The sequence below is a fragment of the Balaenoptera borealis genome (genome assembly GCF_965194805.1).
Source record: "Balaenoptera borealis genome assembly, chromosome: 5".
Taxonomy (NCBI): Eukaryota; Metazoa; Chordata; class Mammalia; order Artiodactyla; family Balaenopteridae; genus Balaenoptera; species Balaenoptera borealis.
The window spans coordinates 98,456,927-98,474,343 of record NC_138862.1 but is presented as its reverse complement, the minus strand read 5'-3'; the positions used below and the strand labels follow the sequence as shown (position 1 = coordinate 98,474,343).

At 38.4% G+C, this 17,417-nt stretch overlaps 1 protein-coding gene across 2 annotated transcripts in view; it reads left to right on the top strand.

Moving 5' to 3' along the window:
• The window catches only part of SERPINI1 (serpin family I member 1), a 69,645-nt gene extending 52,500 nt beyond the window's left edge, over positions 1 to 17,145 (top strand). For both annotated transcript variants that reach the window (XM_082394158.1, XM_082394157.1), the window contains exons 7-9: positions 13,043 to 13,129; positions 14,535 to 14,624; positions 14,983 to 17,145. In XM_082394158.1, coding sequence (XP_082250284.1) covers positions 13,043 to 13,129; positions 14,535 to 14,624; positions 14,983 to 15,059 — 254 coding nt within the window. In that variant the 3' untranslated portion in view covers positions 15,060 to 17,145. The remainder of the gene's footprint in view (positions 1 to 13,042; positions 13,130 to 14,534; positions 14,625 to 14,982) is intronic.
• Positions 17,146 to 17,417: the final 272 nt, after the last annotated feature.

The window sequence follows — 17,417 nt, the reverse complement described above, 5'->3', positions numbered from 1 at the left end:
ATTTATTAAGGAGTTCTGAGGTAAAATATAGTTATCAGTTGCCAGATAAATATAAGAAATATATTTAACTTCTACAAGCAAAACTATAAATACAGTCACAACATTGTTTGTATTATTCTGCTCCATGTCTGTCTTTGATAGCAGATTATATTCTCCAGAAGACCTGTTTTATGCATCTTTGAATTCCCCATCACATCTGACAGAATGCCTTGTAGAGCAGATAATCAATAAATGTATTGATTGAATATCTCAATATTTCCGGTTATAATAAATCATATGGGAAAGAAAGAAGGAAGAGAGGATAAATGAGTGCCTGCTGTGAGAACTAGATGCTTTTAAAAAGAACACCTGTGAGATGATGTAAATATTATCTTAAGTCTTCAATAAAAAACAGTGGTTTTGAAGAAGTAGCTTCAAAATATACTTGACATATTGGGTGTTGAGTAATTTATTTAAAATATCCCAAGGGAAAACAACCAGTTAAATTATTTGATTCAGATGCCCTAATTTGGTCAGGATAAAAATCTTAACATATTAGTAACATTAAAGTACTTAGAAATGTAAAATCCTTTTGGAAATATTTTTAAAGCAGTTAATCCCACGACACGTATTGAAATCAGGTACCTGTGAGTGTAAGATTTAGTTAGCTTAGATAATGATAATTTTCATCATTTCTATAGAACATGGGAAATAAAACAATATGTTTTCTGATGAGACAAAGACAGATTTATATCAAGATAAAACAAGAGTTCAGAGCCCTAGGAGCTTGGATGTGAGCCATGAAGGTAGAATAAGTGGAGATTCAAAGGGTAATGGGTACATTGTACTTGAGGCAGAAATATATACATATTTGTGGTTCAAGCACAGGATAATTTAAAGTTTTTATACTCCTTTCCTTAGGAATTCAAAGAATGCTATACCGGCCAAATTCCAACTAAATAATTATATTTTGCTTTCTTACCATGGCTCTATTTTCAGTTTGATTAGAGATTCCTCAGTGTGTCACCCAAACATCTAGGCAGTTATTTCACACACATAGAATATTTACTGCTTTTCAGTCCTAAGGGAGTATCACTGCAGTGGCAAATCAATTATTATGGTCAGTGTAGGTCAAATTTTTTGACATATCTGGAAGGTTTATAAGGTAATATTTAATTGCCTTTACTATGTACAGAGACAGTAGAGCATAAATGTACATATGAGTGCAGATTTGAAATCACACTAGGCTCTCTCAGAGTTCATATAGTCTATAGCGGAAAGTCTTTGCTCTTTGATCAAACCTGCATCAGAACTGAATCCTTCTCAACATCCTGCTCAGAGCTGCATTCACAGTACCTGGCCCAGGGCTGACACGTAGTTGGCACACAGTAGATGTGTGCTAGAGGATAAAACAAAGGAGAGAAGGAGAGAAGAGATTTACCCAGGGCCACCTTGTACATTATATTTCTTGAAACATTTAACTCCTTAAAATATTAGTAAGAGATCTAGGATTGGTCATCCTCAAACACTACCCAGTTCAGGTCTTCAGGATAACTGATGTAAAACCAACTTCTCAAGTTTTCAGTGGGAATTCTTTGATTCTTAAAATTCCTAGTTTTGCCACAGTCTTAGAAGTCCCGGCATGCCAGCCACCCCAACCAATACATTCTTCATTCTCTTTCTCTCTCTCTCTTTCACTCACACACACACATATACACAAATATATACATTACTTTATGAATCATTCATTCAAAAACTTTCTAGTGACACAGCTATAAAACTTTCCTCTCTGCTTCCTCTAAATTCAATAGCCTTTATTCCCTGCATCATTTGGGGGCACCATATGCTCTGCCTTACATGATTGGTGTCCTGTTCACATGTATACTTCTTTGCCTCCCCAAATTACATGAAAACCTTGGTGATTACAGTGTTTATGACACTTAGTAACCCCACAAGTACCCAGGAAAATTATTAGCATGTATTTGGTTATTACTTTCTACTTCAGTGAGAATTTTCATGGTGTTTAAGATACACAAATTAATTATATTCAATGCCATGTCTATTCCTTTCATTTAACAACTCTTTGTGAGGCAGATAGTGTGAGCAAAGTACTAGGTCATAAAAATGAAGAAATAATTAAGATATCATACCTGTTCTGAAGAAACACATAGACTCGTGGGGAGAAAGACATAAACAGCTGGATTTAATAAAAGGAAGAGTGATAGAAATGTTTTATTGTAGTAGTGGTTCTTAACCAGGACAATATTGCCCTTCAGGGAACGTATGACAATAGCTGGAGACCTTTTTGGTTGTCCCAATTAGGGAGAGCTACTGCCATCTACTGGGTGGAGGCCAGGGATGCTTCTACATCCCTGTGATCTACACAGCACAAGGCAGCTCCCATGACAAAGAATTATCCAGCCCCAAATTTCTATAGCAATGAGTTGAGAAACTCTGTACTAGAGAAAGCATTATGGAAGCAGAAAGGAAAAAAATCAAAGGGGAGAATGGGAGGGAGCATATTGGGTCAAAAGATGGAGAAAGAGACTATATGTATTTTTTTTCTTTTTTTTTATTGAGGTAAAATCGGTATCTAACATTATATAAGTTTCAGGTGTACAACACAATTTGCTATTTGTATGCACTACAAAGTGATCACCACTGTGAGTCTAGTTACTGTCTGTCACTGTACAATTGACCTACTTCACCAATTTTGCCCACCCCTTTCCTCTGGTAACCTTCTCCTCTGGTAACCACCAATCTATTCTCTGTATCTCCATTTTAATAGGTCTTTTTCTGGGGTTTTGTCTTGTTCTTTCATTTGGAATACACTCCTCTGTTCCCTCATTTTACTTGACTCTCTGTGTTTGTTTCTATGAATTAAACAAAACAGGTACCTCTCCCAGTCTTGATGGAGTGACCACGTGTAGGAGATGAACCTTATTGTTCAACCTTTCCCCAGCTCTTGGTTGACTCCTGAACCCTTGTGATTGTCTAAGTAGCCTGGTTAATACTTGATAAATCCCAGTTGTGGACAGTGTGTAAAGACCCAGCAGTGTTCCAATAAGAGGGATCTCAGTCAGCACCTGGTTTTAGGCTGATTAGAAGCCAGCTCTTCAGGCAGCAGCTTTTGAAGTATGCAAATCCATGCAGCCCTGTGGGTCCACAGTTATAAAACCTGCTGACTTCCAGACCAGATCTGAACATGTTCCTGGGTGACAGTTTGCAAAAATCAGGGTTTCAGATGAATGAGTAAACTCTGGGGAGGTACCAGTAAGTTGTGGCGAGGCCAAGGGAGGGCTGAAGGATGATATCTCCCTGCCTACATTCCCTGCGAGCGCCTCTGTAGCCCCTAGATGTGTAACAAACCTGTAGCCTGTCCCTCAGGTTGAAGCTCCAAGACAAGGAAATGGACCTTTTTCACAGGCAGACTGGGGATGGTTTTAGTCTGCCGTCTGTGCAGTGCCCTGGGGGGTGATAGCCTGCACACGACTGTTTCTCTGATTGTTACAGTCCTTTGGGGCCCAGAAATGCAAGCCCCTCTGGCCACCAGGGCCAGGCAATCAAGGGGCGCCCCCTGTGTGGGCTGTGCTCACCCCCAGCTTCAGCGATGCAGGTGAAGAGCGTTGGGGGAAGGGCACACCCTTGCCTCTAGCGAGGTGGAGGAAGAGCGCTGGGAATGGGGCACACCCAAGGCTACAGCAAGGCTATGCTTGTGTGTGCCCACCTGCACTAGCAAGGTATAGGGAGAGGGCAAGAACGGTGCTCACCCATGCCTCTGTCCCCAAAGAAAGTCCCAACTTGTCCCTGCCCCTCCAGCCGATGCTTTAAGATTAGCAAATGAACTTCCTTCACATAAAGTCCAGGCACTTCTCTAACTGCTGCCTTTGTACTGGGTCCTGGGATGAGTGAGACAGTGTGCAAGTCCTTTCAAAGGAGTATCTCAGGTCTCTATACCGCCCTGGGTGCCCTGGACATAAGCCCCTTAGGTTTCCAAAGCCAGATGTTTTGGGGACCTCGTGTCTCCAGCACAGGTCCCTAGGGTTGGGGTGCCCAACGTGGGGCACAAATACCTTGCTCCTCAGGGTGTAGCTCTGGACCTGTGAGATCCCTCCCTGTTGGAGGTCTCTGCGCCGGGGCATGGAGTTTTTGGTGGGACTGACCCTCTGCATCTCCTACCTGTCTCCATGAGGCCCTTTTATCCCTTGTTGTGCCTCCAGTTGGTCAGCTAATTATTAGCTCTTTTTCAACACTCGCTGTTCCATATGTAGCTTTAGATTTGGTGTGTCTGTGGGAGGAGGTGAGCTCAGGATCTTCCTACACCACCATCTTAGACCACCCCCCTCATAAATATGTATTTAAGCTTCCAAATGCGTAGAACATTTTTGAACAACATCTTAGAAAATGATAGAAGTGGTTGCCTCGAGAATACTGGACACAGGCTCTTAGATGCGAGAAGGGGTTTCGTTTCGTATATCACTGTGTACTGTTTGGAAATTTACCTTGTGTATGTATAACTTCTTTAATTAAAAGCCTTACGGGGAAATCTTTTTAAAATAACATTATTAGTAGAATTTGAAAACTCGAAAGTACCCAGAAACCAATTCAGTACTATTGGGACACTGCTACATTCTAAAATCATGTAATGAGATTTTTATCTTTCTTTAAAAATAGTTAATGTGATTTAGCAGTGGACCAAAAATACCCTACATGACATTCTCTTGCTTCTGGAAAAACTGAATGACTTGAGAGTCTTTTGCTAAGACCTCTTGAATCCTTGCTTTCATTTTCTGTTCCACAGAGTCTACTTTCATTTCAGACTCTCATTACTGCTGCCCTAGACTATTTCAATAGCCTCCTAAACGGTTTCCAATCTCTCTACCATCTAATCTGTCTTATCTACCACTGCCAAGATTAATCACCTTAAAACTCACTCTCTAATCACTCCAGTTCCTGTTCAGGGCCTCCCTTCGGTCTGCTGTGCACCGTCCGCCGCTCGGCAGGGCGTTCAGACCTCAGCTCCCTCCAGCCTCATCTCTGGCTGATTCCTTACACACAGCGTGTGCTCCAGCCAAACTGAACATTCGCTCTGCACCTCACACCCCCCCAGCCCTCATCTTTATGAAATTTCTCCCACCTGAAATACCTTTTGAACTGAGCCTCAGGTCAGATATCTCCAACTTTATTTAGCCACCGTGATTACACCAACCAGAAGTAATCATTCCTTTTTAAATACTACAATATTCTATTATTTTTCTTATGCCACATACCACATTTAATTTCATATTATCATTATTTATGCATTGGATATCTCCCACCAGAATTTAAACTTCCACATAATTGATCCTTATGTGTGTTTAAGAAGCACCCAGCACCATGCTTTCTGCTTCGTACTCCCTGAATGAAGGAACAAATAAGACAAGATGCTCTGTATTTATTGTGTTTATTTTTTCACCTCAGTTTGATGTCCATTGCTTTTGACGCTAAATTCCATGAACATAAAACATAGTAAAGACTCATGCAATAAACATGGAATCTAGAGAGTGCGGAGAATCATTTTCTTCTCAGGCTCTATTTAAAATGCTCATCTAGTTGCAGCGAAGATCCTGTCATAGAGTAGAGCTATTTTTGTAATGGAAATGAAGGACCATCAGCATTTGGATTAATAGATAATCCTCTTGGAAGGTGTAAGGGGAAAGAGAAAGAGAGTACTAAATCCTTCAGCATGAAGTATGAGCTTTAATAAAGGAGCCAGTGAAATAAAGGAATTAAGAAGACACAGCAAAAGCCATATTCAGGTCAGACTCAAGCGCTTAGATTTATGCTGGACTGATTCTTACATCCTGCCCTTGTTCGTTTTCTTTCTCCTTCTACCTGTAAGTCAGAGAGCTGTCTTTCTCTTACAGCACCGTAATTCCAGTTCTACCCCACTTTCCTGCTTGGACTGTTGCAACAGCTGACACAGTTGATCTTCTTGCCCCCTGCTGATTGCTCATCCAATTCACGCTTTACAGCTGCTGCCACCGATACCTTCTAAAATCAAAGCCGTCATGTCCTGTTACTTCTGGACGAAGCCCGGGCTCTCCAGCATCATGGTCCAAGCTCTTAAAATCAAGCACATCCCCCGCCACTCCCCTCCTCCTCCTAGCCCCAGCTTCAGTTGGACCTTCAGGTCATCACCACTGCTTCTCTCCCTTTGCAGATACAATTCTCTGTTTGGAATGCCCTTGTCCCCTTCTCTGACTTTTACTCTTCTACTTATTCTTCAAGAACCAGTCCAAATGTCGGCATCCCTGAGAAGCTTCCCCTGACATCTTGCCCTTCCTAGATGGTTTACTTTCCCTTCTCTGGATTCTGATAGTGCACAGTGCTCTCACAAGTTCTACTTTTTCCTTGGATTGTTTGTTCTCATACCTGTCACTGAGCTCGGAGCTCCTCAGAAGCCTGGACTGTGTCATAGACATCTTTCTGTCCTCAGAGCCCAGCGTGGTGTGGGGAGCAGGATAGATGCTGGGTGGGTGCGTGCCCGGAGAAGATGGTGCTGGGCTCCGCCTTGCTCCAAGTTGGGGGCTTCTCTCAAGCCTCTGGCCCTCGTCACTGCCCATGCTCCAGCCACACAGGCCTTTTCTGGGTCCTTGAACACACCTGGCTTGTATCTGCCTCTGCACAAGCCTTTCCCCCCCCAACTGCTAACTCTACCTTTAGGTCTGCCTGGGACTGGCTCCTCTGTATTCTTTAGGTCTCAGCTCAAATTAACCTTCTCAGACAAGCCTTTCCTAACATCCAATGTCAAGTAGCTCCTCTTCCCTCCCCTAGTCACCAGCCAACCCATCACTTTATATTATTTCTTATACTTACCATACCCTGAAATTGTGGTCATTTTTTGATTTGCTTTTTTATTGTCCTTGTTATTTAATGTCTTCTCTCCCCCATTAGGAAGGAACTATTTAGCTCACCATAGTATACCCAGTGCATCAACAATGTCAGGCACATAGGAGGTGCTCAGTACAAGAATAAATGAATGAGAGGATAAATGAATGAATATTTGCTGGTCTATAACAAAATCTATGCAGAAAAACAAATAAGCAAACACTATTCCTACCTTGAAGGAGCTCAAATTCTAAAACCCTTTCTAAAGTTCATGGGTGGGGCTGAAGCTAAAAGTATTTTAGCAACTAAAGTACGGAGACAGACGTTTTCGGTATCCTAGGGTTCTGTTATGGAACTCCATCCATTCTGTTATTTTAAGCATGTCCTTGAAGCGTGATGCAGAAATCCATTAAAATTGGCTGTTTAGGAACAGTGCCACAAAGGAAGTAGTGGCATATTCCTGCATGATGGCCATCCGGCCAGCAGTATGTCAATCACAGGTACTTAGAGCCTTTGGTGCCCTGCACGATACCTCATACGGGCAGGGTACTTGATAAATATTTGCTCAGTGACTGAATGAATGCCTTAGTATTTTGCCCTGCTTTTTTCAGAAAAGCTTGAATTACTGCCCAGCTCTTCTCTGGGGAACCTAGGGTTTGCTGGCACTGTTTCCATCTTATCCATTGTGAAAAGCCTTGCTCCACGCTGCCTGGAGAAAAGTAGGACCAGTTATTTGGCAGCAATGTCTGCTGTGGCCAGAAGGAGAAGACTGCTTGGGACCAGTGTGTGGGGTTTTTTTTTTTGTTTTTTTTGTTTTGTTTTGTCGTTCTGTTTGCCATTGATTTCTTTCCATTTTTAGAGAATAGTTAACTTTTCTCTAACAAATAAGACAAACTCATCAGTGTAAATCTCTTTAACTCCCCTCATATTATAATTCCTCGAATACCTGAGTGCATACTTCGTGGCTGGAAATGTGCAAGGAACTGGGGCTAGGGACGGGAGATAAATAGGACAGGAGGGTCCAGGCCCTCAGGGAATAAGTGCATGGCAGGAAAGATGGCCTTGATTGACGTATAATTGCACGAGAATGAGCAATACTGGAGGGCAAACATAGAAGCTATGAACTTGCCTGTATCCTGCATGATCTGATCTCCTAAGATGTGGCAGCAGACACATTCTTGCTTAAACTACTTTCAGCTTATATTTTATTTTAATGTGACAGCTTGCAGTTTGTGCCTAGAGAAGAAAGTTTCATTTTCTTTTGTTCCCTCAGTGTTCATGATGTGATTTCTTACTTGTTAACATTTTCCCCTACTTGTATATCCAAAGGGGTGGTGTTTTGCTGAAGGTTAAGTGTCGTGAAGTCTTGTTTACAACTGCAGACATTTGCTGTCCTTGGTGTAGCAGTTAATCACCCCTGGGAGTTGGAACATTGGATTCAATCTTTATTTTGCTGTCTTTGAAATATATATGATGACAGTGGTCTGTTGGATCCCATTCCCTTTGCTCTTCTACTCAATTAGATTTTTAAGTGTTCTAGTGTGTGTGTGGTCTTTGTATTCTTTCTCTCTGTGGGGCTGTTTTCCATCAATTTTCCTAGACCATCTACTTTGGATTAGTGTCACATGTTTTATTTATTACAAGAATAAACTTTATAGCTATAATTGTGAACAGAATTGTGGTCATGGTGCCCACAGAGTGACAACACCCAAAGTCTTACAATATGAAATAACTAACCCCTTTCATTCAACAGTTACTAAATGTTGGATTAACTACTGGAAAATTACACATTACCAGGAAACTCCCTCTACTTAGGTTAGTTCATTCATTAAGCTCCCTAAATGCCAGAAGCCAGGGGCACTAAGGGGAAGGACACAATCCTTGCCTGAAGGAAGTGGACAGTCCAGGAAGAGAGAGATAACAATGTGAATATGATATATTATGAAGGCTTAAATAGAATTAGATCCTGGGTTCAGTGGGAAAGAGTGGTCAGTTCTACTTTAGTGGGGGGGGGGGGGGTAGGAATCAGGAGAGAGCAGAAAAGTACTGGTAGGGTTCGAAGCTGAGCCTTAGAAGTAGATTAGGTGTCTCACTGTATAAGGGTTCAGTGAGTTTCTGGGGAAGCAAAGACACAGAAGTGATAAAGTGTGGTATGATCAGGCCATTGCCATTCAGATAATCTGGAGCACAGTGTGTAGAGTGAAGAATGCTATTTGGAAGGGGCAGAGGCAACCTCATGGAGGCCCTCATGTTACATACTGAGCAGGTGTGCAAGTGTGTTATATACTGATGGGGAGATGGGAGGTAAAGCTAGCAGGAGAGGTGATAAAGGGTTTAAGTAGGGGAGTAGCATGAATTGGTTTGTATTTGATGATCATCCCAGAGGAAGCTTTAATGTGAACGGGAGGCAGTTAAAGAGTACTTTTAACTGCTGTGTCATGATACACTGACATCCCCAGAAACTCATTTAAAAAAGTTATTTGTATGTGTTGCTGGGTTTAATTTTCTGATTTTGAAGAACTTTTACCTCCATATTAATAGATGAGTTTGGTCTATGATTTTCTTTTCTTAGACAGTCCTTTTTAAATTTTAATAGCAAGTAAGACGACCCAGAGATGACATAGATTGCTTTTATTCTTTTTCTAGAGTCTGGAATAGTTTTATCTCAGAAAATTCTGTTGCTAGAAGGTTTGGTTAAAGTTCCCTAGAAAACCATCTAGGCTTGGAGTGTTTAATTTTGAGGATGGGGGAAGATTCTGTCTACTGATTCAACTAGTTTAATGGTTACTGGACTATTCATTCTATTTTTTTCCTTGATTCAACTTTATAATTTAAATATTTTTATAAAATTGTAGTTGATGGCAAATCTTCTATTTCAAAGTTATCTGCATAAAGAAGCATAAGAAACTTGTGGAGAGAATTGGAAATATTCTTTATCTTATTTGTAGAGGTGGGGTCATAGATATATACATCTATCAAAATTTACCAAATTGTGTATTATAAGTAGATACAATGCATAGTAAATAAAATATACCCTTTAAAGTTAACATTATCTGCAGAAAATTATATAGTACTTTTCGTGATTTTTAAAAATTCTGTTATCTTTAGGTATGTTCTGCTTTTTTGTCTTAATATTGTTTACTTGGGTAATTTCTCTTTCTTCTTTGTGAATCTCATTATAGGTTTGTCCATTTCATTATCTTTTAAATAACTAGCTCTCTGGGAAAAACCCTCGGCATTCTTGCTTTCTTGATCTTTCTGCCATGATGTCTTGCAGCATCCCTCCCCAAAAAACCGTTCTGTGGAGGTAAATGAGAGCACATGCAAGGTTTGGGGACTAGAGGAGGGTATACTTGGGGCAGACGCCAGGGTTGAAGGGATGTGAGTCCTTCTTTCAAGGTGCTTGGTACAGTCAGGCTCAGGGAATATTGGAGGCAGTTTCCTTTGTGCAAATTAATGTGTCTGAAATGTCATTCGGTGTTATTGAAAACTCCCCTCAAATTTCTTTTTCTTTTTTTGTAATAAATTTATTTATTTTTGGCTGCGTTGGGTTTTCGTTGCTGCATGCGGGCTTTCTCTAGTTGTGGCGAGTGGGGGCTACTCTTTGTTGCGGTGCGCAGGCTTCTCACTGCGGTGGCTTCTCTTGTTGCGGAGCATGGGCTCTAGCCACGCGGGCTTCAGTAGTTGTGGCACGTGGGCTCAGGAGTTGTGGTTCACGGGCTTAGTTGCTCTGCGGCATGTGGGATCTTCCTGGACCAGGGATTGAATCCGTGTCTCCTGCATTGGCAGGCGGATTCTTAACCACTGCGCCACCAGGGAAGTTCCTCCCCTCAAATTTCTGAACAGGGCTTACCTGGCAATGTGGACACTCTTTATCCTTTAGGAACTGGGTGCTGTCACTTTCGCATTTAGGGCCATTGATGCATGACTCTACCTTAACTGGCAGACTGATGAAAATGGGCAGCAGAATCTGAAAATAATATAGCATCTATTAACTACTAAATAGTTATATTTTACTGTCTTGGAATTCAGTGTTTGTTTTGCCTACTAAATTATTTTGACTAGTTACTTAATGCAATTGATATTTTTCTTTTCATTTGCTAAAAAAACGTAGTCATCTGGATTTGAGAAAGCTAATTATACTTAATTGTTTGATGTAAAACTTTATTGCTTTTAATTTTTCTTCTAGTTATCAAATGCATTCTAGAAGAAAATATAATATTTGAGACGGACTATTTCATAATGCAGTGCTTCTATCTTAATGCTAAATATGAGCTGAGGAAGGAATATCCCTATTAAAATATAATCAGAGATGCCACCAGTTTGTCTTGGGGCTTATTCAAAATAAGCAGGTGCTTTGCAACAGGTGTACCAAAAATGTTGTTGAACATCATTTTCTATCGGTATCAGATAATTATGTGTTTTTGAACGTATTACTAAGTAGTTTAATGGGAAGTCAATTGTGCTTTTACTGAATAGGACTGGGCATCAGCAACAAAGTTATTTATCTTAAATATGAAGGAGACCTCCTGGGATTAGAAAAAAAAAATGGTACAAACTTGAGTAATCCTTTATCTTGCTTCTTGTGCTATTTTCCTTTTTATATATTTGAAGTATCTTCTGTTTGTTTTGTTTAAATCTTGGGGAAAAGTGGGAAACCCAAGACTGAAGGCTATTGTATTGTATGCTTTGCTAGGGCTGTCGTAACAAGGCACCACAGACTGAGTGGCTTAAATAACAGACATTTATTTTGTCACAGTTCTGGAGGCTGGAAGTCCAAGATTAAGCTGTCTTCAGGGTGGATTTCTTATGAGACCTCTCTTCTTGGCTTATAGATTGCCATTTTCTCCCTATGTCTTCACATGTATTAGTCAGGGTTTTACAGATAAACAGAACCAACGGATGAATGGATATACATATATATATATATGGAGAGAGATGGATATATGCATTTGCATGTATATATATATGTAGAGAGAGAGAGAGAGATTAGGAGATTTATTTTAAGGAATTGGCTTGCACAATTGTGTAGACTTTGGAAATATAAAATCTGCAGGGTAGGTCAGCAGGCCAGAGACACAGGGAGGAGTGTGAAGGCAGTCGGCTGGCAAAATTCCTTCTTGCTCAGAGGAAGCTAGTCTTTGTTCTATTAAAATCTTCAGCTGATTGGATGAGGCCCACCCACATGATGAGAGTAATCTGCTTTACTCAAAGTCCACCAACTTTAATGTTAATCTCATCCAGAAAACATCTTTGCAGAAACATCCAGAATAATGTTTGACCAATTATCTGGGCACTGTGGCCAAGCCAAGCTGACACATAAAATTAACCATCATGCATGGTCTTCCCTCTGTACCTGTCTGTGTCTAAGTTTCCTCTTCTTTTAAAGAAACCAGTCATACTGGATTAGGGCCCACCCGAATGACTCATTTAAATTTAAGACTATCTCCAAATGCAGTCACATTCTGAAATCTTGGGGGTGAGCGCTTCCACATATGAATTTTAGAGAACAAATTCAGCCTATAACAGCCATTAATTTAAAAGTAAGCATAACTAGAAAGACAATTGAAAGGGAAAAACAGTCCTCCTAATATTAAAAATGTGTTATTTCCTCTGACTTTAGGATAAAGCATGTTTTTGAATCCTCAGATAAACCAATTAATTGGAATGGGAAATAACTTTTTAATATATTCCTGTTTCTACAACCTAGAAGTCAATTTTGTTTTCCTTTGCCAAGAATATTTCTATTATCACAGTAATTAGAGATTAGATTTTAGAAAATTTTTTATTCTGGTTATATGCGGATTTCTGTTTTCATTTTATGTTTTGAAATTTCAAGTTAGTGAGAAACATGTAAGATGTTTTATCTTGAGTTATGAACTAATTTGAGGTTGCTATTAAAAACAGAGCCACGTTTCTGCTTTTCCTGGCAATATAAGAAATAAACGATGGGAAAATTCCCAATAAAAATGAAGGAGAAAATAAAAACAAGAGAATATAAAATAAGGACAAAACAGAAAACACATCTTCAATGGTTCTTTCAAATCATAAATGTAATCTTACAACATTATCTCTTATGTTTTATATCAGTATCTTATATCACTTATATTTCTCAAATCTGTTTAACTAAAGATAAAGTGCTTCCCTTTCTCTGATACCGAAGAAATGCTTCTGTTATCTCTTTTTTTTGCAGATAACAAAGAGATTTTCCTTTCTAAAGCAATTCACAGGTCCTTCATAGAGGTTAATGAAGAAGGCTCAGAAGCTGCTGCTGCTTCAGGTGCCAAATTATTGTTTTCCAAAATCTTCTCACTTTTTTGAGATTTGTATTTTTAAAGCAATCTTGGGTGGGGAAAGGGGGTCATTTAGAACTAAGCCAAAAAACTGACGCTGCTCTAACTTAGAAGTCAAGCTAATGATGAACCTGCTAGAATTTTCCAAATAGGATATGAAGCATGCACTCATTTCAGTGCCCCATACAGAGTAACTCCCATCTCTAATGAGAGGCAGGAGGAGATTGTCAGCTCTGCAGAATAGATTTTCCTGCTGTGCTGCCTGTTTAAATATTTTAAATATTTCCCTGCTGCCCAGTTAATCATTTTTCTTTCTACTTAATTATTTTTGGAAGTTAGTTCTTAATTTTGTCAGTGAAGAGCTTTGAGTTTTTAAAAAGCACATGCACAAACAAGAGTGCATGATAGCATGCAATACATAATTTTAAGTTAATAATAAAATAATAATTTTAAATACAAAAATTTTTTTAATTTACCTAAATTACGTGTCCAAAGCAAAATGGTAAATGTCCTTGGTTATTTTGAATGTTCTGACTTCCTTAGTTAAGCAAGAAGGATTTTTCTTTTTTTTTCATTTGTTTGTTTGGATTTGTTTCAATATCATGTTCAACAGCCATCATCAAATTTTGGTAGGATTTTTCCCTTCTCCGGTAAAATGTAACATATCATATTTGCACAAATTATTTTTAACTTCTACATACATTTGTCCATTAAAAGGATCTCATCAGTTAAAATGGTGTTTTCGGGAGGAAATAGAAACAGTAGTCTCAGGCATCGAGAAAGCTTAAAATCCTACATAATTTAATCTTGGCCTTTTCCTGACAACAAATCACCCCGCAGAAAGTATAAAATGATTATCTCACAATAAGGATCTCAAGGGAATTCAATTTCCCAGCTGTAGGAAACACCATTGCATCTCTCCCTGCTGTATTTTCTCTTTAATCACTGCTGTTCTGGCCACTTGCTAGAAGCCTGGTGACTTGCTATGTAAAAATCCCCATTTCATATAAAAGAAATAATGATTTGAGAATATAAAGAAACTGTTTTTTGTTTGTTTGGGGTGTTTTTTTTTCCCTTTTCCTTGACTCAAAGCTCATTTTAGTAAAGCTGTAAGTATTTATCTGAGACTGAGAATAAAAATTTGTAACATGCAAAATAAATTGTCCTATATTTTTGGTGGGATGATGGGAGGGAACTGTGTGTGTGTGTGTGTGTTTGGTTTTTTTTAAGATCAAGTAGAAATGTTAACACATTTACAATTTTTCTCTAAGTCTTTAAAATCTTGTTTCGTGTAAGTCATTACCTTTGCGTTAAACATAGATAGTCTGGAGAAATTACTCATTAGTCCCCGCACATCCACAGACATGTAATTACTTTCTCTCTGCGTTACAGGAATGATTGCAATTAGCAGGATGGCTGTGCTGTATCCTCAAGTTATTGTCGACCATCCATTTTTCTTTCTTATTAGGAACAGGAGAACAGGTAAGTCTGTTATGAGAACAGAACTTTAATAGGCCAAAAAGAAATCATTTTTTTAATTGAAAACATTTTCCGCATTATTTATCAGATGTGTTCAAATGATTTTTTAAATGAAAATAATTTACTTACATTTTTATCTTTAGAATTTATGAGTATCCAAGGACACAATACTTATCACTGAATCTTTTACTGCTTGTATATTCAGAAGACTTATAGTTTATTCATAAAGCTGAGGTTATTGGAGATCAGTGTTCTTGCTTTCATTTATAATGTACAATTAGAACATTGCTAATTGTAAGCAAGAAGGAAAATAAATATCTTTTGTTCAACTCCTCTTTTGTTCATTCCCAACCCAATGCAGGTACAATCCTATTCATGGGACGAGTCATGCATCCTGAAACCATGAACACCAGTGGACATGATTTTGAGGAACTTTAAATCATTTTATTTAAATAATAAGGAAAATAGTAACTAAGCACATTATGTTTGCAACTGGTATATATTTGAGACTTGTGTTTTACAATCTATCTTAAGATAATACTTAAAATAGCTCCCGATAAAAACAATGTATGTAAATTATAAGCCAACTTGTCAAGGAATGTTATCTGTATTATTGAGGTAATGATCCTGTCATGTCATTGTGTTTGTTGTGCTAGTATTTAAAATAAAAGTACATAGTGAACATGTGAACAGCTCTGTTTTTCATTTTAGAAGTTGTAGTATAAAGATACCTCTAGGTGAAATTTGGAAACAATGTTGTTTCTGGTCATCTTAAGTCTTTTATAATCATGCAGAAACAAAGCACCAAAGTAAATTAGCATCATACATAACAAGCAACAACAAGTGAGGTGAAGACAGGTACTCTGCAAAAATTCTAATTGCTGATTCTCTGAAGACAGTGTATAGTGTAATATAAAAACCTGCACACTGAACATCTTCTGTGTGGCTCCATGACAAAACTTGTTAGAAAAAAATAGGGCTAGGCCAACCCATCGATTATAGCTATAGCTTATTGACTTTGTCTTTAAAGATCATTGGCTTCATAAGGGTGATGTACATTATGAGCCTGATATATCACCATGTTTTGCTGTGGCAAGTAAAATCTGAACTGTAGCATAGTTCCCAAAAGTCCCCCACTAAGCCAAATGAGCAAATTAATGATAAAAATATGCCCTCTGGTATGTCACCGGAGAATTAACTAGAAAAACCTTGTTAGTACAGATACTAGAAACTGGCAGATCATAGGCTGAGAGCTGCCCACAGGGATGTTTTTGTTTGTTCTGTGCAAGAGGTTTTCATGTTTTGAACTTGAATGTCTGTAACTGGAATAACACATTCCTTGTTTCTCCCATTGATTACCTGATGGCTCCGGGATGCATTTGTGTTTGAGACCTCTTGAGAGTTGTAATAAGTCCTTTGCATAATATTTTGGTCTTATTTTCTAGTACAAGAGTAGTCGATTCCAACGGGGACAGTGTCAATTTCTTAAGTTCTCCAGTAAATTATTTTGTTAACCTGTGGCTGAAATAATGGCATTCCTTTGGGGGAAAGAAAAAAAAAGAATGGTCTTGTCATGTTCCATGAATGGAACGAGGTCCATTTATTGCCAAATTTTTGATTCTATGATTAATAAATTCTGAAAAAGTTTGAAACGTTTCAAGATTTAACAGAAACAGTTTGTATGTGACTCTCTTGTGTGTTAGGTATTTTGCTATGGTTTGGAGCTGTTAAGAAGAATTGATATTATTATTAACTTTAATTCTGTTCAGGAGAGTTGTGGTTTGAAGCAACCAGGCCTGACCCTTGACATACTGAATTCTAAACTTGGAGAAAAAACTTGAAAATTTGCATTTTAAACAAGTTCCTTTGGTGATTTTGTTATACACTATATCTTGAATATTGCTAAAATAAAGGATACAGGTGGAACACTTATACACTAGTTGTTTAAATATGATTAATTTATAGAAAATTAGGTCAATCAATGAAGTATCCTAAATTAGTGCTTCTCAAATTTATCTGTAATGGAATCACTTGGGGATCTTATTAAAAATGCAAATTCTCATTTAGTAGATCTGCGGTGGGACCAGAGATTTTATATTTCTAACAAGTTCCCAGGTGATGCCATGGCTGTTGACCCACGAATTCAGGTTGGTAGCAAAGCTCCACTTAACATAGGTTTACATGTTTGATATTTTTACTTATGGAAACAGAAAAACTGTGTAATTTTCATGCAACTTGGAGAGATTCAGGAGTTGGGGTTGTAGTTTACATTAAGAGTGCTATGAATTTATACAAAAAGAAAAAAATGGTTTTACCCTAAAGCTTTTTTTTCTGTTATACATAGAAAACTGCAGATTTCCTCTGCGTATTAGAACACTTGAAATACAGTTTTTAAAAATATAAAGACATTTATAGGCAATGCCCATGAAAGAATTTATGAGTATCCAAGGATACAATACTTATCACTGAATCTTTTACTGCTTGTATATTCAGAAGACATATTCATAAAACTGAGGTTATTGGAGACCAGTGTTCTTGTTTTCATTTATAATGTACACAGATTGGGCTAACTAATGTTGATTCAGCATTGATATTCTGAGTTTGTGATGTTCTTTATTACCATATCACTACTTCTTAAGCATTACATATATTGCTATACCTGTGTAGCCATCAGTCAACTAAATGAGTTACCTATAAGGAAGAGTAAACATTATTAGACAAGCATGTGGCTTTTATAAAGCCCAAAATGCAATTTGTGTTAGCTGACATAAGATTAAACTCTACCATTCAGAATGT